General features: G+C 37.5%; 1 protein-coding gene and 1 pseudogene across 1 annotated transcript; both read left to right on the top strand.

Annotated features, from left to right (window-relative positions):
- Positions 1-4,804: 4,804 nt before the first annotated feature.
- On the top strand, positions 4,805-5,544 carry LOC136276725 (uncharacterized; annotated as a pseudogene).
- An 831-nt stretch (positions 5,545-6,375) lies between these two features.
- On the top strand, positions 6,376-11,043 carry LOC136279952 (major centromere autoantigen B-like). Its single transcript, XM_066164484.1, has 6 exons — positions 6,376-6,489; positions 8,372-8,428; positions 8,685-8,730; positions 8,927-9,097; positions 9,313-9,516; positions 9,938-11,043. The coding sequence occupies exons 2-6, from the start codon at positions 8,402-8,404 to the stop codon at positions 10,198-10,200; spliced, it is 711 nt and encodes a 236-aa protein (XP_066020581.1). The 5' UTR covers positions 6,376-6,489; positions 8,372-8,401; the 3' UTR covers positions 10,201-11,043.
- Positions 11,044-18,983: the final 7,940 nt, after the last annotated feature.

Genomic DNA, 18,983 nt, shown 5'->3' on the forward strand with positions numbered 1-18,983 from the left:
ACAATGTCTGAGTAGCTGCTACCTATCATGCTTTTCTCATACTTTTGTAACTAGTTGTTCTCGCAAGTGAGTTGGCCATGTTGCTTCATGCTATAAACTCTAGTGGGAATTTTAACTGCTGTTAACTTATTACAAAGCTTTGGTGGTGTGAGCCAATGCTACATCTTGTATAAATGTCATTCTCCTATTGGAGGTAAACAACTTTCATTTCATAGGTTCAATCATCAAGTATAAAACAATTGTTTACATATTTTATATCTTTTCTCAACAGGCCGTCGAGGCTAAAAAAAACCATGGGATTTTGAAACGCCCAGCATCAAGTTATTTTTTTCTTTTTATCACCATTTTGAGCAATACACAATTTTCACTCCAAGCACAAGTAATGTAAAGCTGCGAGTTTAGCAGTCTTTAATAGTCTAGTATTGGGCCTTTTTAAACGTAATCGTTAGGCTTTTGACTCGTTTTTATCACTGTATACATGCAGTTGGAAAGCATTTAATGGTGGAAAGATCAAATAACTGCAACGCACACACCATAAAATTGCTATCGACCAGGAGATACTATGTGCAGAAGATAGCCTGAAACCGCCATTTTATAGTATTAGTTAATATGATGTGGGTTTTATTCACGTAATCAATTTTGATATTAAAAACCGTTGTTACTCGATATGTGAGGTGCTTTTATTTTAGTTTTTTCTTCGTTCAGAGATATCAGAATAATTGTGCATTCGAGGCTTGGATCGGTCAGTGTTTTTTTTTTTCCTTTTTTGCAAAGTTATCTTACGGGACTCCCACGTAACTTTATCAGGATGGCTATGAAACTTTTACCCACTACCCGCTATCTTTAATTACGGCTCAGCTGACCTGCAAACTCGTTATCAATTGTAGTACCAACGCACGCATGGTAGCTCTTTCACCGGCTAAACTGTTCATGTAAAACATGGGTCTTCGAAATCAGTGTTCCATCAGGACAAGTTTTTGCCATTGTAATTTTGTTGCGTTGGCCACTACATCTGACTTGTATTTAAAAACTGTGTTTTAAGGCGCTCTTCAATTGGAGTGTGTCATCAATGAGTTCTTTTGCCTTAGTTTTGTCGTTAATCGTAGCAAAAAACTCTATTTCTGTGTCAATAAGCATTGCGGTTACCCACAAAATAAGGACACCTATCTAAGGACTGATACAATACTAAAATAGGTAATTATAATAAATTGATTAGTAATAAACGAAATTCTATCATATAAAATATTATACTGCATAAACATATCGCAACATCGCGAATATGTTCAAATTAAGGGTTGCACAGGACGCAAAAGCCAACGTGTAGCCGCACCCTTCCCCCCAAAGGTGAAATAAGCACGTAGCTAACAGCTCACTTACGTACTTTCTTATTTACTTACTGACTAACTTATTGGCTTACCTATTAACTCAATCTGGCATGTTCTGTGCAGAACTTTTGAGGCACTGTTTGCAGATTTATTACGTAATCAAAATTGTGTTCATTGTCTTTCTTTCGAAGTAATCACGAGACCAGGGCACGAAAATAGACGGTTCGTGGACGAACGCAAAATCATTTTAGAGATTCTCCTTCCATTGCAGTTATAATGAATGGTTATGATCCCTGTATCTTATTTGCGCTTACTTATTTGGTTTTTTTAAAGATGGCAATGTACTTTTTTTTTACTTTCTAAAACTTTATCACATTCTGAAAAACCTTTCCAGTAGAATTTGAGTTATTTAGGGAAAATGCTGTTACACGATGTAAAAAAAATCGCTGGATTATTATTTTCAATAAAATCATCTAAACAAACGCAGCGTAGCAATGAATTTTAGGATCAGAAGAAGCATCTGGCGAAAAAGAGGAAAAGAAAAAGAAAAAGAGTGAGTCTTATTTATTTAAGTTTTAATTTTAGTTTTGATTTTTACAGAAAAAAGTTTTAATTTATCTTTTTTTCATCGTATTGTGCAAAATGTGGTCGTCCATTAGGAGGGTTGACTTCATTAACAGTTAAAAAGCCATTTTACGAAGACAGCACTCCTTTCTCTTTTCACACCGATCAAATGGTTATTTGTAGCAGTAAATAATAGCGGATACAGGTAATTTAGAAGAGAAGCAAAAGATATAAATGTAACGCTAAACTAACACTACAACTATACATCAACATCCATCCATGATACCTCTCCTAACATTAAATCCCAGATTGAAAAGAAATGATCATATCAATCTTCAACTTATCGATAACCTTGAAAAAAGTGATAAGATTTTCCTATCATATATCTAAATCATGTTTGACCTATTTCAACAGATTCAGTAACATTTAAGCCGGAAAGGAAAATCATCAGAGAAAAAACAGAATGTAAGGATTACGGTACAATAATTGTTTTCAACTCGTAACGTAGAAAGGTTCCTCAAAAGCTCTTCGATAATATCTGTTTCCATTTTCCCCATCCACCTTTGTAACGAACTCTGCCAACATTACTTAATTATATATAGGTTCCAGATGAAAAGCGACGGCAGATTACCTCCTTTTCTCGGAACACAATCATATCAACCTTCGACTTGCCTAGTGTGAGACAACTTTGAGGAGGGTTATAAGATTTACCTACAAAATACTAAATCAATTTTCTTATTTCAGGTGAGACAAAGATAATAAAAAAAGTCAAAAGACTCAAAAAAAAAGAAAGTGAAAAGGTACAATAATTGTTATTTGCTTAAAACGTGGCAAAGGCTATTCAAAAGCTCTTTGACAATAGTTGTTTCCATTTTCCCCCAATCCACCCTCATAACGACCCTTGCTAACAGATTGAAAAGCGACGACAGATTACCTCTCATTCAGGCGTCGTGGCATAGAGTGAATCAGCTCTCTACGGTAGTGGGGAAAACGTTTCTTCGTGCCTGACGTTGCCGTGTTTTCACGTAACTCTACCAGTAAATGTATAAGGACGGCTATGAAACATTTTGTTGTGACAACCACTCTATTTCTGTGTCAATAGCGGTTACCCACCAAATAAGGACACCTATCTAAGGACTGATACAAAACTAAATAGGTGATTAGAATAAAAACGATCCGAAATTAACAAATTCTATCGTACAAAATCCTATAAAGATTAACTGTGATATCCCATTATGGCGTATATGTACAAACTAAGAGTTACACAGTCACAGTTTTGCAATTTTGTTGAGAGTAGCTTGGCTATCAGTTTCCTTACAAACATCTGAAGCCTGCTGATCCCTCACTCGTATTTTTGCACTTACCTCGAACCAAAGCATGAAATGTATCTTGTTATCTAGTGCGTTCCTATTTTCGACGTAACTAGATTGGCTGATCATGCAAGTCCATTAAAGTGCAAATTAGTGGTTAGCCACCTTTTGGTAATTTCTTGTTCCATTTCCACGCTGGAAATGAACAATAGGCCATTTTTACAAAGATGTATGAATCCTTTTATAGTTTTAAACACTACGTTCGTTATGATACCGGTAATGAAAGAAAGACGCAGACTTTTAAAGAGAGGATAGCAGCTTTGTAAAGTTGCAACTTGGCACTTGTGGGTATCAAATCCTTAATCTTCTAATTACCCCATACGCTGGTTGTCTTTTTTACATGTTACTTATATGATCACAAAAAAGTTAGTGCCCTGTCAATATCAACAGCTAATAAAGTAACATTACGATAGAAGGGGGTAAGTTTGTAACGAAAACTGTTGTGTTGCGTCGGTGGGGAGGAGTTTAACCTTGGTAATTTTAATATTATTCAACTGAGTTTGTAACGCGTAAAATAGGCCACCGTAAAGAGTTTCAATGCTGACATTTCGAGCGTTAGTCCTTCGTCTTCGTTCTAAACGATCTTTCCCTCTTTAACTGCTCTATGCAATTCTTTTCAATCATTATTTCTACTTGTTAACATTAGAGTCTTAAGTTCTGTTCAGTTAACAACCCTATTAAGTCCAGGTATACGAACAAGGACGGATTTATTGAGAAATGTGTACACGGTAATAGGGGGCACTGTTTTATTACGGTCTGGCGGGGTATTTTCAAGCACAACTTACACAACGCCTCAATGGTGGCAAACTGGTTTTGCTACTCGTCACGCGACTTTACAACAGTAAGTTTTCCCACAAGTGAGAGAAAACAAGCAAGAAGCTAACAGCTCACTTACGTTTACTTTCTTATTCACTGACTGACTAACTTTACTAGCTCACCCTTACTAACTCAATCTAGCATGTAACTATGCCGAACTTTTGAGGCGCTGTTGCAGATTTCTGGTTCTGGTATTCTTATGATAAAATAGATACGAGGACCAGGGCACGAAAACGACGCAAATCATTTCAGAGAGTTGCTCCCTCCAGTACCGATTATAATGATGTGGTTATGATCCCTGTAGTTATTCTTGCGCTCTATGACTGGGTTTTTAAAAATAGCAACTGTTGAGTTCACTTACGGAGGCTCGAAAAAAACTAAGATGGAGGGACCTTGTAATTGTTGTAAAATTTCTAAAATTCATTACATTTTGAAAAACACTTTCCATAAGAAGATTGAGTTAGTAAAGGAAAATGCTGTTACAACGTAGTAGAAAGATATCTTCTAGATTATTTTATTGATAAAATCATCTTAACAAAAGCGTAATAATAAATGATATTTTTGACACAAAAATGGAGGTGTAGGTCATCCAGCAAATTTTCGAAATACTGGACTCTTCAACTAGCAAGCCTTTTATTCTGACTTAAGGACTTTAGATTAAAACTGGGAAACCTTACACAATTTGCCGCTATATTTGAAAGTGGTAATCCAATCGTGAATAAGGTGGTTATGCGTGCCTACACACTGTTCTTCGTTGAGGCAGCTGTTGTCATTCCCCTTAACATGTTCGCTATTATCATCTTCAGTCTAGACCGCCAAGTCCGTCAGCATAGTACATATCTACTTACCAACCTATCGCACTTGTGATACCAGCATCAGTCCTCCTTCGAGGAAATTCGTATGACCTTTGGGATGTGAAAAAAACTTCTGTTAAATTAATTTCTGCATATGGAATAAACTTAACGTTCTGTGGTAGCTCGCTCGGATTTTGGCCTCAACATCTGTGGAGAGAATGCACGCTACCAGAAATCCAATGGGGCATAGGTCCATGTCTGGATTGTTTTAAAAAATTTGGGCCGCAAGCATTTGGATCGTGTCGCCTATCTTTACTTTGTTCACTATTTTTTTCATATAATATGACCTATTAGGGCTAAACATTTGGTTCTTCGCGGCGTAAGGTGCTTCTATTTGCTTTTGATTCTGTGTTGTAGCCACTGCGGAATATTCGCAACAATCCGAGCAACCTCGTCATGATTACCGCGGACAATCTGGAAAAGAACGAAAACTCGCTATAAAAACTCTGCGTTATCACACTAGTCGCTCTCTGTGTATGGACTTCGTATGTATTTTTCGCTTTCTTGGAGGAACAAATGACTCGCATATTATCTGACGAAGCCCTATTGCGCTTAAGATACATTTGTGAGTTGCTGTTCTTTACCAACTCGTTTGTGAATCCAATCTTGTATTAAACTGATAAACTGCACCAAAGACTCTCCAAGTAGACCACAGTCAGAATCGAACTGAAGATTCCAGCTGGATGACTGTGAGGAATAATGAATTAGCTTCAGACAGATGTATTATGCAGCAATAAATGACTATTTATAAGTTGATCGGCATTTCGTTCTGTAAGACCTCAAAATTTATCTTCTAAATGCTACGGAGGGTCGTCTAGCTTTCCAGTTCCTTGAAAGCAAAAGGTTCTCCCACAGCTCCCCTTTCCCTCTTGAATTAAATCCCCTTCCAGTTGCAAGAATCAGGTCTGTTGTTTTGGTCAATTTGAAAGACTATGGGAAATTTTATGACGGATAGATTTATTCCAACGATGATTCATTCGCCTGTAACAATTGGCCGAGCGGTCAACCACATTTTCTTTTGATAAATACCCCATACAAACCAAGTTCGCGATTCGTTCTAAGAGTTACACGGAACGAGCTTTTTCCCTTCGACTTATGAGCAAGTACAAGCGCTACGGGAATAAATTATAATTAAGTTGAATTCGTAGCCTACAGTAACGACCGAGAAGAACAGGGTTATAAGATATCATATGTATGAAACGCATGGAGAGCAAAAAGAGTCAATTTGAAAACGTTAATATACTTGTAATCGAGTTTTAAACACATTTTGAGGTGAAAAAAAAACCAGTCAAATTTATAGGAGAAATCGGCAATAACTCAATGGATAGCCTGGCGATAAAGGCAGGTTTAGATTCTCCGGCTTGCTTAATTGACCAATCACAGCACGTGTAGTAAGTAGAGGTTATCATAATAGCTGTTATCTAACAATGACATTATTTCTAAAACCGCAGCCAATCAAATCAGATCAAGCCGGAAAAAGGGGTATCTTTAAAAATAATTCAATCACGATTCAATCATTCACTGCCTTGTTACTCAACTTGTTGCTCGACATCAGGGGAGGTAAGTGACATATGAGCTCTATATCGCTGGAGCTTATATGAGCTCTTGCGATTATAACTGAAATAACGTATTTTAAAACATCTTTTGACTCACGGCGGCGACGGACTGCTAGGAACATAGTAGCGTGATTGTTTTGAATAACAGAACAATGTCCTACGCTGCACGGTTTTCGTCGCTAGATTTGATCAAATTGTCCACGAAATCAATCAGTTTGACCAACTGCAAAATTACGCGATTTCGTTTTTTCCAGTCTTAAAGTTAATCAAGTTAAGCAACTAAATCGTGTTTCATTAAACGTTTGCGTAATTTAAATGCCTTCTGCATCATTGATTTCACATGTATTACGCTCAAATCGCCGGCAATGAGTGTGAAGAAGGATTTCATGAACATTTAAAAACCAACAGCTGGTATTTCATGCAAAGGAAATCAACTGTTTGAACCATGGTAATAGCTAATTTATAAAGTGCGAAGGTTGCGTCTAGGAAACAGTTGTTAGACAAGGAGCAACGTACGTCACCAAATTTTGACTTTTTGTGCGCTTCTGACCTTTGTCATTAGAATAAATGAGGACCTATAAAAGTAGATTTCGATCATAACAACACCAAACAGGAAAATGTAAAATCTAGAATTCAAAGAGAATAACTACGCCTTAAGGCTCCATAAAATCAGTGACCGGTTTACTCTTTTATGGAGTTGAAGATTTAAATTCCATTCAAATCCAACTCACCATGAAATCATCTGTGTCATTGTTATTCGTTAAAAGAATATTTTAATGCGCTAAAAAAAGATAAGTTTATCATGGTACATGAGAATTTTTAGAAGTATATGGAATTTGGACGCGAGAGTTCACAATACTTGAAATGATTTCTCTAGATCGAATCAACTACGTTCCATCCGATGATCCCAGCAACGAAATTCATCAGGCTGCTTAGCAGATATGCGCAAAACACGTTTAGAAAGCTCTGCTGTAGTTTTATTTCTATCCACAGATTCTTCAAGCTGTTGTTCTAGAAGAAATATATGAATCAATATTCCTTGCCTTTTTTTAGGGAGAAAGATTTTCTTCAAGGCAATTGAAAGCTAATCGGCACTGCATTTTACATATGTCAGCGCTTCCAAGTATTCTGCAAGCTTCTAAAAACTTAACTCGAAAAAAATTAAATATTAAAAAAACATATGCACATATCCTAAGGGGATTATTTTCTGAAATATGGATGAATTCCAAACATCACATTAATTTCGTGATGCTTAACAAGGAAACATCATGCTGATTTGTCTGTTCGGAGTCTTACCAACCCGGAGGAAAACTTATCTTTATCAGTGCCTCAGCCAAGACACTGAAATAATTATTTGGATTGACACAGACAAAAATGAAGAAATTGTGCGTGAGTACTCATTGCGTTCGCTTGAGTATTGTGGAATTATTCAAGAAAACTAACAAAGAAAACAGCCGGCTAGGATAAACAAAGATGTAGACTGTATTTATCCATTTTATCACGTGCTTCTTTCGTGAGTGAACAAGAATTGACCAAAACACTCAAGTTCTAGAATCTCTACTCATTTTTCTTGATTGATAACGCATGAAGAAAGAAATTGTGCGTGAGCGCTCGTTGCGTGTGATTGATTACGGCTAGGACAAACAAAGACTGTAATAAACCACTTTATTACATGATTCTTTTGTGCGTGAACAAAGATTGAACAAAATACTTAAGTCTTCGAATGTGTACTCGTTAATCTTATTGAGCATTATGCCTTGCAAGTGTGATATCTATGTCTACACACCTTCACTAATCATTGTTAAACCAAAAGTTCAGTCTGATACCTTTGTTTTAACGCCTCACTAGATTTAATCATAATAACATGATATCTTCTTTTTCCGTAGTCAGGTCTGTAGTTGAGTGAACTTCTCGAAATGACATCCTGGACTGTAATATCTGTGGTAAGTCTTCCTCCTATTTTATGGAAATATGTTGGAAAATATCATTTTGATCAAGAACGCAAGGTTGGCTTATTTTTTTTATTCATGTGGCCGCGGCTTCATGGGTTCAATAGGTCATTACGCGTAACCATTTATAGCGTTTCTGGCTACATGCAAGGTTTGTTTGCAAAATAAATGAATCTTTAAAAACCAGTTAGACTATTCATTAACTCTTTCCGTGAATTTTACAAAGCGTGTTCTTCATTTTCTATTCAAGGTGGTGTTCTTTGCTGTATTTGATTTAACAACCGCAAAACCATATGGTATGTAAACCTCTAGAAACAAAATACAATGGATTCACTAATAAACATTTCATAATCTGTTGCTGTGTCTTAGGGCTAAACTACTCTTTAAAGAGTACAGGTCATAATGAATAGTGACATGGCCAAATTAAGAGTTGATACTTAATGCAAAAGTCATAGCTGCCAAACTGAATTAAACTGAGTTTTTATTTTTTAGGCCCACATAATGGGCGGATCGACAGTGAGAATCACAATGAATACCAAAGGATGAGCGACCAAGGCCGACCTGATCAAAAACTTCGTGAATTCGAGAGGGACCAAGCCCGACTTTATCATGAGCTCTCTCAGTTAGAACTCGAGCTGGACTCGCTTACAAGACAGCAAAATGGTAAAAATTTATCCAGGCATACAGGAGTAGATTCATTATCACGAAACTTCCTCCTAATTGTGAAAGGAATTCGACGGAAGACTCAACTCTTTTAATTTTCACCAAAATGATATGAGAGGATTTCCAATGCAAAACAGGTCTTTAGTTTAACCACCCGCCTGAAGCGAGGTCCAAATCATATTTCAATCCTGACAATAGACTATCTTGGTTTCTAGATCATATTCAGCCAGCACATTCGGCTTCACAGGATGATCTCAAAGAAGAAGAACAACAACAAGACGAAGAGGAATTAGGAGACCCCGAAATGGAAAAAGAAGTAGACGACGACTCAGAAATGGAAGAAGTAGCAGACTACACTGGATTGAAAGAAGCAGAAGATGAAGGAGCAGTAAAAGGATCTGGCGAAGAAGAGGAAAAGAGTGAGTCCAGTTTGAGTTTAGTTTCAATTTCAGTTTTGATTTGAACAGCTAAAATTGTATTTAAGCTTTTTGTCATCGTATTGAGCAAGATGAGGTCGTCCATCAGGAGGATTGACTTCATTAAAAGTTTAAAAGCTTTTTACTGAGACAGCACTCTTTTCTCTTTTCATGCCGATCCAATTTTTTTCAGTAGTAATTATGAAAGATATAGGAAAGCACTTTAATGATAAGCCGGTGGGAAAATGGTCAAAGAGAGCGAAAATGCAAGGCTTCATGAGCACTTCCCATTTCCTCTTCCCCAATAGTTTTTTTACACTCAACCCTTTAAAATTAAAAGGGGGGCAAGTAATAGAGAAAAAAAGCTTTCAATCAAGCCATAAAAATGTGTTTAGCTACTCAGCTGTAATGACACTATTATTAGGGCAACAAGAAAAGGGAGAAGAAGAAGATGAGGTATCAGCTGAGGAAGAAGACGAAGCATCAATTGAGGAAGAAGACGAAGCGTCAATCGAGGAAGAAGACGAAGCGTCAGCTGAGGAAGAAGACGAAGCGTCAATTGAGGAAGAAGACGAAACGTCAATTGAGGAAGAAGACGAAGCGTCAGCTGAGGAAGAAGACGAAGCGTTAATTGAGGAAGAAGACGAAGCGTCAACTGAGGAAGAAGACGAAGCATCAGCTGAATAAGAGGAAGCATCAGTATATCACCAGATAATCTGTTCGTAGCTTATAATCAATACATAAACACGTAAAAATTAGCGATATGAACCGACGTTTCGAAATCGTCATGACACCATTGTCAAGTAAATATTAGGATAATTGATTCTGCGAGCACTAAAAACTGCAATAAATTTACATGATAAAGAATGTGAGATTACATTACAGAATAGATTTAACACGGATTGAGTGGGATTGCACGTACAAATTTGGTTTTAGTTCTCTGAGGGATCATCTCACAGTTGTTTTTACTTTAAAGCCGAGGTCAAGAAACAACTCAAGGACCTCAGCCTAAAAGTACAGACAACTGTTCAACCCGTGTTCTTTAGCCGTAAAGTCAACCAAGACCTAAAAGTAGGAAAGAAAAAGCCACAGTCAGTAAACCAACAACTGGCTGTTTATCGTTTTCAATGTGACTTGTGTGATGCAGGTTATGTGGGCTATTCGCGCGGACACTTAAACGTACGTAAACAACGGTTATTTTCTCTATATAAACAATACCAGGACAAACATAGCCAGGTCCCTGAAGACCCAATGAGGCCCTTCGATGTTCCAAAGAAATGTAAAAATAAATTCGATTGCCTGGTGCACGAGATCCTATTCATCAGAGAACTAAAAGCCAACTCCGAACGTGCAATCCGACTCTATCCGTGTTAAAGTATTTCTTTAAATCAATCTCGCATTGTTTATCATGTAAATTTATCGCAGTTATAAATACTCGTATTTACTTGTTTACGTATAACTTAATTTTTGTTGGTAAGGGCTTTTAATTTCCGTAGTTATTCTTGATATTAAAAATGTTCAATTGTGAAATGCGTTGAGTCTGTTTTTTTGTTTTTTTTTTTTCATCGTTCATATCAAGGCTGGGAAAGGCCATTGTCTTTGTGTTGCAAATTTATCTGAAAGGACTTCCAGAAAGCCTCATTGGTACATAATTAACGATGGCTGTGTAACTTTTACGCTGCGGTTAAATGCCTGGCAGCCTAGATTCCGTATTGCGTGGGTCTGCAGCAACAACATTTGGCTTTTTTATCATAAAAAATTATATTCCATGTTGTTGTGGGTCTTTACAGTAATAGATCGAAGAGTAGTTCAAAGTTGTGCAAGAATATCAGTGACTAAATTGGCTGCGCCTCGTGTGCCACTTTCTGTTCTTACCTCCATTATGGCGTCATCTGTGATCTATTTAACAAATAGATTCCAAGTTGCCGTGCGTCTGTTCAATAATAGATCACAGAGGACGTCAAAATGTGGTAAGAACAAAAAAGTGGCACACATTATATAATAAAGAATTAAGAGCGACGGTCAGGAAATATCGACCAAAATCTTAATTTCGTGGCAAGAGTTGAAAAATCGCTTTCTTTTGTTTTTTGTCCATAAGTAGCTTTTAGGTAGATAAGATACCTGATGTGGATTGTTCCCGCCAAAAGCTTTTTATTTTTTAGAAAAATTAGAATATCAATTTTTGTGGTCGGAGTCACAAAATTGGCTAATCATTTACGTGAAATTTGCATACATCAACTTGCCTCTCGTTCGCAAATAAAGTCGCACGGAGAAATTTGGACACTTTATTTCAACAGAATCACTGTTCTTCTTTTACTAGAAGATTCTTTTAGAGCAAAAGCGACACTCGCCGAGCAGAAATTATTCAAAAATGAGGAATAGGTTTTATGGATAACAAAAACTCCGTTTTGTTATTGATTTTCGACGGCAATATTGCACATGTGGTATAACTCCAAATTGACTTCATTCTAGTTAAATCCCACATTTAGACATACATCTAAAACATACCTGGGAATTAGCTTGGGCTATTGAAGGAAATCTCTATAAGGCGGTATCGAAGTTAAGGAATTTTCATGGTGGGTCGGCGGTAATTGTGTAAACACTTCCAAATTCGAAATCCATGAAAGTGGATATTTGATCCCCAAATACTCATTTTTCTTAATCCTTGTAGGTTTTACAGTTGCAAAGTTGCGTTTCTACTTAAAGAGTGAGATAGAAAAGCCAAACTAGGTGAGTTTTGGCCATTTTGAAACGCTAAACTCTTTGTTTCGTGACTAAACGTGATAGTGGGGAGTCGATCACTCACGGAATCACAATAATAACAATGCATTTCTTGACGGCGTATGAGAACAGTGTAAGGGTATAATTGAATGAGTAAAACAGCAAGTTTTGGAAAATATGGCTCTCAAAACTCGTTTGCCATGGTAACGTCAATGCTGACGTACAAGTCACGACGACTTTAAAATGTCCCCAGATGATTTTTAGGAAAAGTCGCTGGGTTTGGTGCTCAAAGCTTGAGTGGTTTCGAAATTGATCAACTTTTAAGCAAAGGGGGCTTCAAACCTTTCCCGGTCTAAATAGGGTTAAGGGTGTGAATAAAATACAAGAACGTATGGAATGCCACGAGTAAACGTAAAAGCTAAACCTCGCTCAACTTTTACGTTTACGTGCGACCTTTCAAACATTGCCTCTATTTAAATTACGCGCCTAAAAGCTACGTGTGTATGCACGTGAAATTTACGCGACAGTGGGAATCCACCCTTATTCACCTACCTAGACGCGAGCAGTAATCAATTAGAGAGCACTCATGTAGTAGGCAGTCGAGTAACATTCATAATACACCTACGCCAGGCGCGCAACAAAGTTATTTCCCTTTTTCACTTTCTTATTTTACCTTGAAATCAGTCTTGAGGTACCGCTTTGCCTCCTTTAAAGCTTCCTTTTGTGTTTTTGCCCATGTAAGACCCATTCCGTTTTCCCCGAGCTGGTACACAACGTTCACAAGATCTTCAAATGCCTGCGCACCAGAACAGCTTACGAAATCTAACCCTTGCAATGACTTGCGAGTCGAAGCGGAACAAACATGCAGAATTCTTAGCAGTGTACTGCGACTCATTGGTGTGAAATCATGCTCGGCAGAATATTTTTGGTACTGGCAAACCATTCGTTCAGGTATCATGTTCCGTACCACATTTGGAACCTGGACGACCTCGTTAGTTGACAATGTTATTGTCTTGGCTCCGAATGAAAGATCTTGAATTACATGGGAGCTTGTGATAAAGTCTAGGAAATGCGCTAATTTTGCTTCAGGTATGAATAACTTCGTTGGTGCATTGGTAGGCACCAGTTTTCCACTGCCATGGACTGCATCATGCTGCCTGGCGACCTTAAACCGATAACTTGTCAGGCCTTGGATTCACTGTTGAATTGTTGCCAAGCTAACCTTATCAGCCATTATGGACAATATCTGCCTGCGAGAATCCCTTTCGTTTGCATTTTTGTAGCAGTTTGCCAGCGTGTACATCAATTCTTTATCCAAACCACTAGAACAAGTGTGATTTCCAGTTTCATTTTGTTTTGAGGACATAATAAATTCCCAGAGAAGATCTAGATCATTAGGCGCTATTTCACCAAGAACAGCTGAAACCGCTTGCTTGGCTTTGCGCTAAGGTGGTCATTAGGTTCTTCCGACTTCATTCCTGTAGTGCTTGTCTCGGTTTCTTCTAGGAGGGTTGATGGTAAATATAATGACGTTTCTTGCTATAGTAAGTCATGTGCTACCACCGAACAAGGAGTACTTGCAGCATTTGGAAGGTTACACATCACACCCTAGACAAGGATGCAAAATAAATATAACGTAAACTGTATTAAAAAAAATTAATTGGGTACATAATTATCAAAGTTAACCAACACTTAGACAAAGATCAATAATCCCTCCTGATCTTTGTTGCCTTTATTATGGACTAAAAATAAAACCTTTTTTGCTGCCTTCGTTTATGATAAAAAGTGCCTAATTTATTACATAAAATACCTTTCATTATGACAAATAAGTACGAACTTTAAAGCGAGTAGTAAAGGAACCCGGAGTGGTATATTGGAAACCCGAAACGTTTTTCTGGGCGTTATTCACCGTATCCTTAACCTTGAGAAAATCACATGAACTCGTATCCCTAGCGGTATAAGGTGGATGCGTGTGTGTAGGTGGGGGCAAGTGGAAGCAAAAATGCAGTTTTTTTTAAATTAACCCTTAATTCTTAAAAGAACAATTTGGCCTCAGCTTACCATCGCGGACTACGTGGTCTTTAACTTGTTGCGACTGCTTCAAGTTCTCAGATTTTGGTGAGAATAAAAATAGAAAATCCGCTGAATAAATTTAAACTGTGTGCAGACGCAAGGGCGACATAAAATGCACGGGGTATTAAACCTCTTCATTATCTGCGGAACTCAGGAAAAACTGACGTAGAAGGCACAAAATAAGCATATGGCATTGTTTTCTTGGATACCAGCACACAGTCTGAGGTCTACGAAATCGGTTAATTTGTGCTTTCTATCCCTATTCGTTACATTTCAAGGAAAGGCAGTAAGGAAACGGGGCCCGCTCATGCAGATTTTGTGATGATAAGGTCCCTATCCATTTTTTTTTTTTTTAATCTTTTTTGCCCCGCGGGCCTTGTTTGGTGCCACTGTTAATAACACTATTTCCATTGAGTGCCAGTTCAGAACTTACAGAAGTCTCAATGGTCTCAGTTTCCTCGTAAGAAAGGTTCTTGGTCTCCGGAAGCTTTGTGGGCAGCTCCCCTATTTTCTGCATGTCAAGTTTAACCCGGCAGTTGCGACAAATGCCTGTTGAGTGAATCGATGGAAAATGCAGGTTTTTGCTGATACGATATAATCACTATTCTGAACAACTACGGTCTTAATTTACACAAGTAAGGGAACCTGTTTTAAAAAACTTAAATGATAGATTTTCCTGCCATTTCCTATACTTCAACTCTTCAATTCCCTACCCTTTGATATACCTGAAGCCTGATAAAGGTACCCTTTAAGGGCTGAGTCTCCCTGTAACTATCTATAGGCCATCAGGGAATCTGCTTTAAAAAGCTGTAATTTTAGGAGTCCGGTGAAGGCTTCTAAATTTACCTTTTTGCTGCTACAATCACTAATATAAAATGTTAGAATAATGAAAGGAAAAGAAACACTAAATAAACAAAGGCTATTGAATTTGCGACCGTCACGGCTACTTAATTATTGAAAAAGTCAAAACAAAACAAAAAGAAAAGTGCTTACAAAGTGCTTTAATTGAAGTGTCAGATTGGACCGCCATTTTAGAGCTGGTCTGTTTAGTTGAAAAAGATGAAAAATGATGTATACATACCTGAACCAACTGGAATAAAAATTCCCAGTTTCTTCCATATCAAATAACAAGCACTTTTGCCAAGTCCTCTTTCTGCCTTTGCGTTTTTTGGGCTTGTCCGCCGTGCTTCGAGATTGGCGGAGGAACTCAGCACAGATTCGATCCTCGACGCCACCTAATACCAAGGGATGAGCTGTGTCGGGGACAAATCGTTAATTCCGAAAGGTCTAACTCCGAAGAAAAGGATGTAGATACTCTTCCCAAAATAAGTTCGATTTCGGTTTCTACGTCAGTTATTGACAAGGAAGACTTATGACCCGCGATGTCTCTTTTGCAGTTCAGAAATGGAATAACCTCAGTTGATCTGCTCCTATCTCTGGGGTCATAAGAGCAAGAACCGCCGACTAAGGAGCTAAAAGAGCACTTAACGTCCCTGATGACTCAAAACTGGCAAAACAAATTCACCCCAACTTCGCTAATTAAATATTTCCTCTTTGCATTTAATTGACTAATTCAATTTACTACGGCTAATAAAATGCTTCGAACTTTAGCCAACTCTGTCATTTCTTCAACAAATAATAGAAATGAATCCTCACAATTGAAGAAAATATCAATTAAAAAAGCATCTATGATTTTTGTGTTTCTGTTCCGATTCTTCTGAAACCAAAGGAAGCGGAAAAAACAAGTATAAAAGTTAAACAGGTTAGCCGAGAGCTAATCAAATTACATCCTGATATTTATCAGGGAAAACATCTTACACTGAAAAGGAAAACTTCCACCTTAACAATGAGAAAAAATAGCCTATCTTTGGCCGATTACCTTTTTTCAATAAAAAAGGACGAAAAGCTCACACCAGAATCGTTTTCAGTACGCTTTCGTGTATATTCCGGCCTGCTGTGTAAAAACTCCGCTTGACGTTACGGTCACGCAACAAGAATTGTTTACTCAGCCGTTGTAAAAAATTTGAATGAATTACTGTCATTTCAAAACCTTCGCGTGAGGCACTGTAAAGAAAACCCGTGCTGATTCTAACATATTATCAAGGACAACCTTAAATCCCTCTAATGACATAGTTAAAAGGAATATCTGAATTATACCACATAGTGAAAAAAACATTTGAATTAAGGAGGTATTTGCGGGATTTTTCACGTTTGAAAATACAGCACTTTCCTGCGCGTTGTTTGCTATTTATGAACAACAATAAAGATAAGTCATATAGTTTCTGGGAAAGAACGGCACTCACTCTATCAAAATTCGGTGTCATGATCCTTTGAATCGTTTTTCCTTGAAGACCAAAAGTCAGTTTAAAATATCAATTTCACACTTGCTTGCGGGACCTTTCGGGATCGTCGCGGGTCAAATTTGTTTTTCTCAGTTTTCTCAGAATTAAAGCGCTCCGGAAGAAAAAGAAATACATTGAATTTCTTCTATTCTTAGTAGCTTTTTATAGTCGGAAAATAAGCGAAATTCATTTTTTAACTCTTGCCACTCAATGGTCGATATTTCCTGACCGTCGCTCTTAAAAAAAGTTTTAATGATGACGTCATCTATACGTCTGTCCTCCAATAGATCATAAGTGAGAATCAATCAGAATGCGTGCATAACTGAGCAGAACAGACCCATGGCAAAATAGAATCTGTTTGTTAACTCGGAGAATATTTTTTCGGGACGAACGGTGGAGAGATAAAAATAAAGTAAAATAATAAGCTCTACCCTTTTCATCGAAAAAATTTACGGAATATTTTGTCATACCATGTACCACATTGAACATCTGCTTCATGTTGATTTCTTGGCTGTTTTCAACATGGTATGCGATCGAATAGTGGTCACTGCGGTTTTACCCCTGACGCTTAATTAGACATTTTATGCATCACTTTCGCATCGCCTTATTGGACATTTTTCGCATCGCTTGATCAACTGATCTCCAAGTAATATAACAAAATAACCGTAGATTTATGAAGTCAATTAAAAGATATATCTGAAAGGAGGAGTGGATTAAACCGAAAGGATCTTAAAATTGAAACCGCCAAACCGTTATCTTCAGAGCCAACTTATGAATTGTTGTTATTAAAACTTCAAAGAGCCTTCAAACGGCTACTCAATGTAAAAGATTTCCGATGGTGGAGTAAAAAGCTCGTCATCGTCGCTCAAGAAATACTGCCTTTACAGTGTTTCATTCGGTGATTATGTTTTTTTTAAATTGGCAATGATAGTTTTAGAGCGAGCTTGAGTGGAGGAGAAAACAGAACCCATCTAGAAACATATCTACATCAATAATTACCGATGATGTAACAACTACATTTATCTTTTGACAGTTTCTGCGTCTGACTTTATGCAAATGAATGGTGTGGTATGAATCTCCTCCGGCATGAAAACCCATCCCAGCCTTATTAATGCAGGGGTTGATTGTATAAGCGAGTGCATACCCCTTCTTAGATGTCCCAAAATTTCATTTAAATGATTCTTTGTTAGAAGCAGCAAGACCTCTTTGACACCTTAACTGGGTCCAGTGAGTTACAGAATAAGTAAATCCCTCTTGACAATGCATATATGGCCAGTTTCTAAAAAACCAACATTCCGAGACAATATGGCCACGCGCGATTCAGTTGAAGCTCTTTGTGAAGAGTTGAGGGGAATGAATACTTTGCCAAATCACTTATGTGTTGCAATTGCATTAAGATTGGCTAAATATCCATTGTTTCTCTAGAAAAAGCAAATGATTTGCATGCATAATATCAACCATTGTGACGGTCCTAGAAGGGAAATCCCCGATGAAATAACTTGTATTCGCCTATAGCTTGTTGTCTTGCTACAAAGTAACGCAAGAACCTAAAAGGTAAAAACATCTTTTATATCTTCATATAAATACCACAGTATGCTCCTTTTGCTAAAATCGGCTTAGTTCTTGTGTACACATTGATAATGATAATAGGTAGGGACTAAAGCTAAAAGGGTAGACCGTTATTAAAACATCATGATTTGCCAACGGAGTGGGTTCTGCAAAAAGAACCGTTACGCAAGTTGAATGAAACTGATTAACAAGTTTTAGAACAAGAAAGATTCACATTTTATCATGGAAGCACTCGTCATGCAGACATTGAAAACTTGATTTAAAGCTTTTAGTACAGTTTCGAGCGAATGAAAATAATGTTTGACTTTTCCTTTAAAAATCCTAATTGCCAGAGTCCTCCTTACCCGAATTTTCCATTGTTTCTGCAAAAATATGCAACCACGAACTCCACAAAGCGCACGTAATAAAGCAATGCAGGATTTCGCAAAACTTGAAATAGTTCATCCAGAATAGTCTCCAGTCTCTCCCGACATCGAGATTCACAGGGCTGGCTAGCAAATTCCCAGGTATGATTCCCAGGTATGATTTGCGAGCCTTTGTAGTAAAAGTAAGGAAAATTATACCACTCCTTAGCCTTCTTAAAGAATTAAATGCCCTGGGACAATTGAAATTAAAGCTAATGACACAATACACGATGATAAACGTTGTCAGCTCTTAATTGTTTCACATCATGTACCAATAGATATCTCAAACTCTGCACTCTCCCTGAAGTTTTACATGAAAAGACAGTTATATCGTCACAAAAAGAAACAGATATAGTTAAAA

This window comes from Pocillopora verrucosa, chromosome 3 (assembly GCF_036669915.1).
Source record: "Pocillopora verrucosa isolate sample1 chromosome 3, ASM3666991v2, whole genome shotgun sequence".
Lineage (NCBI taxonomy): Eukaryota > Metazoa > Cnidaria > Anthozoa > Scleractinia > Pocilloporidae > Pocillopora > Pocillopora verrucosa.

Bases quoted from the DNA above. Each gene is read 5' to 3' on its own strand.
- LOC136279952 (XM_066164484.1), top strand. From the start codon at position 8,402: ATGACATCCTGGACTGTAATATCTGTG. The intron at 8,731-8,926 runs GTATGTAAACCT...TTTATTTTTTAG, and splicing joins AACAACCGCAAAACCATATG to GCCCACATAATGGGCGGATC. The intron at 9,098-9,312 runs GTAAAAATTTAT...CTTGGTTTCTAG, and splicing joins GCTTACAAGACAGCAAAATG to ATCATATTCAGCCAGCACAT.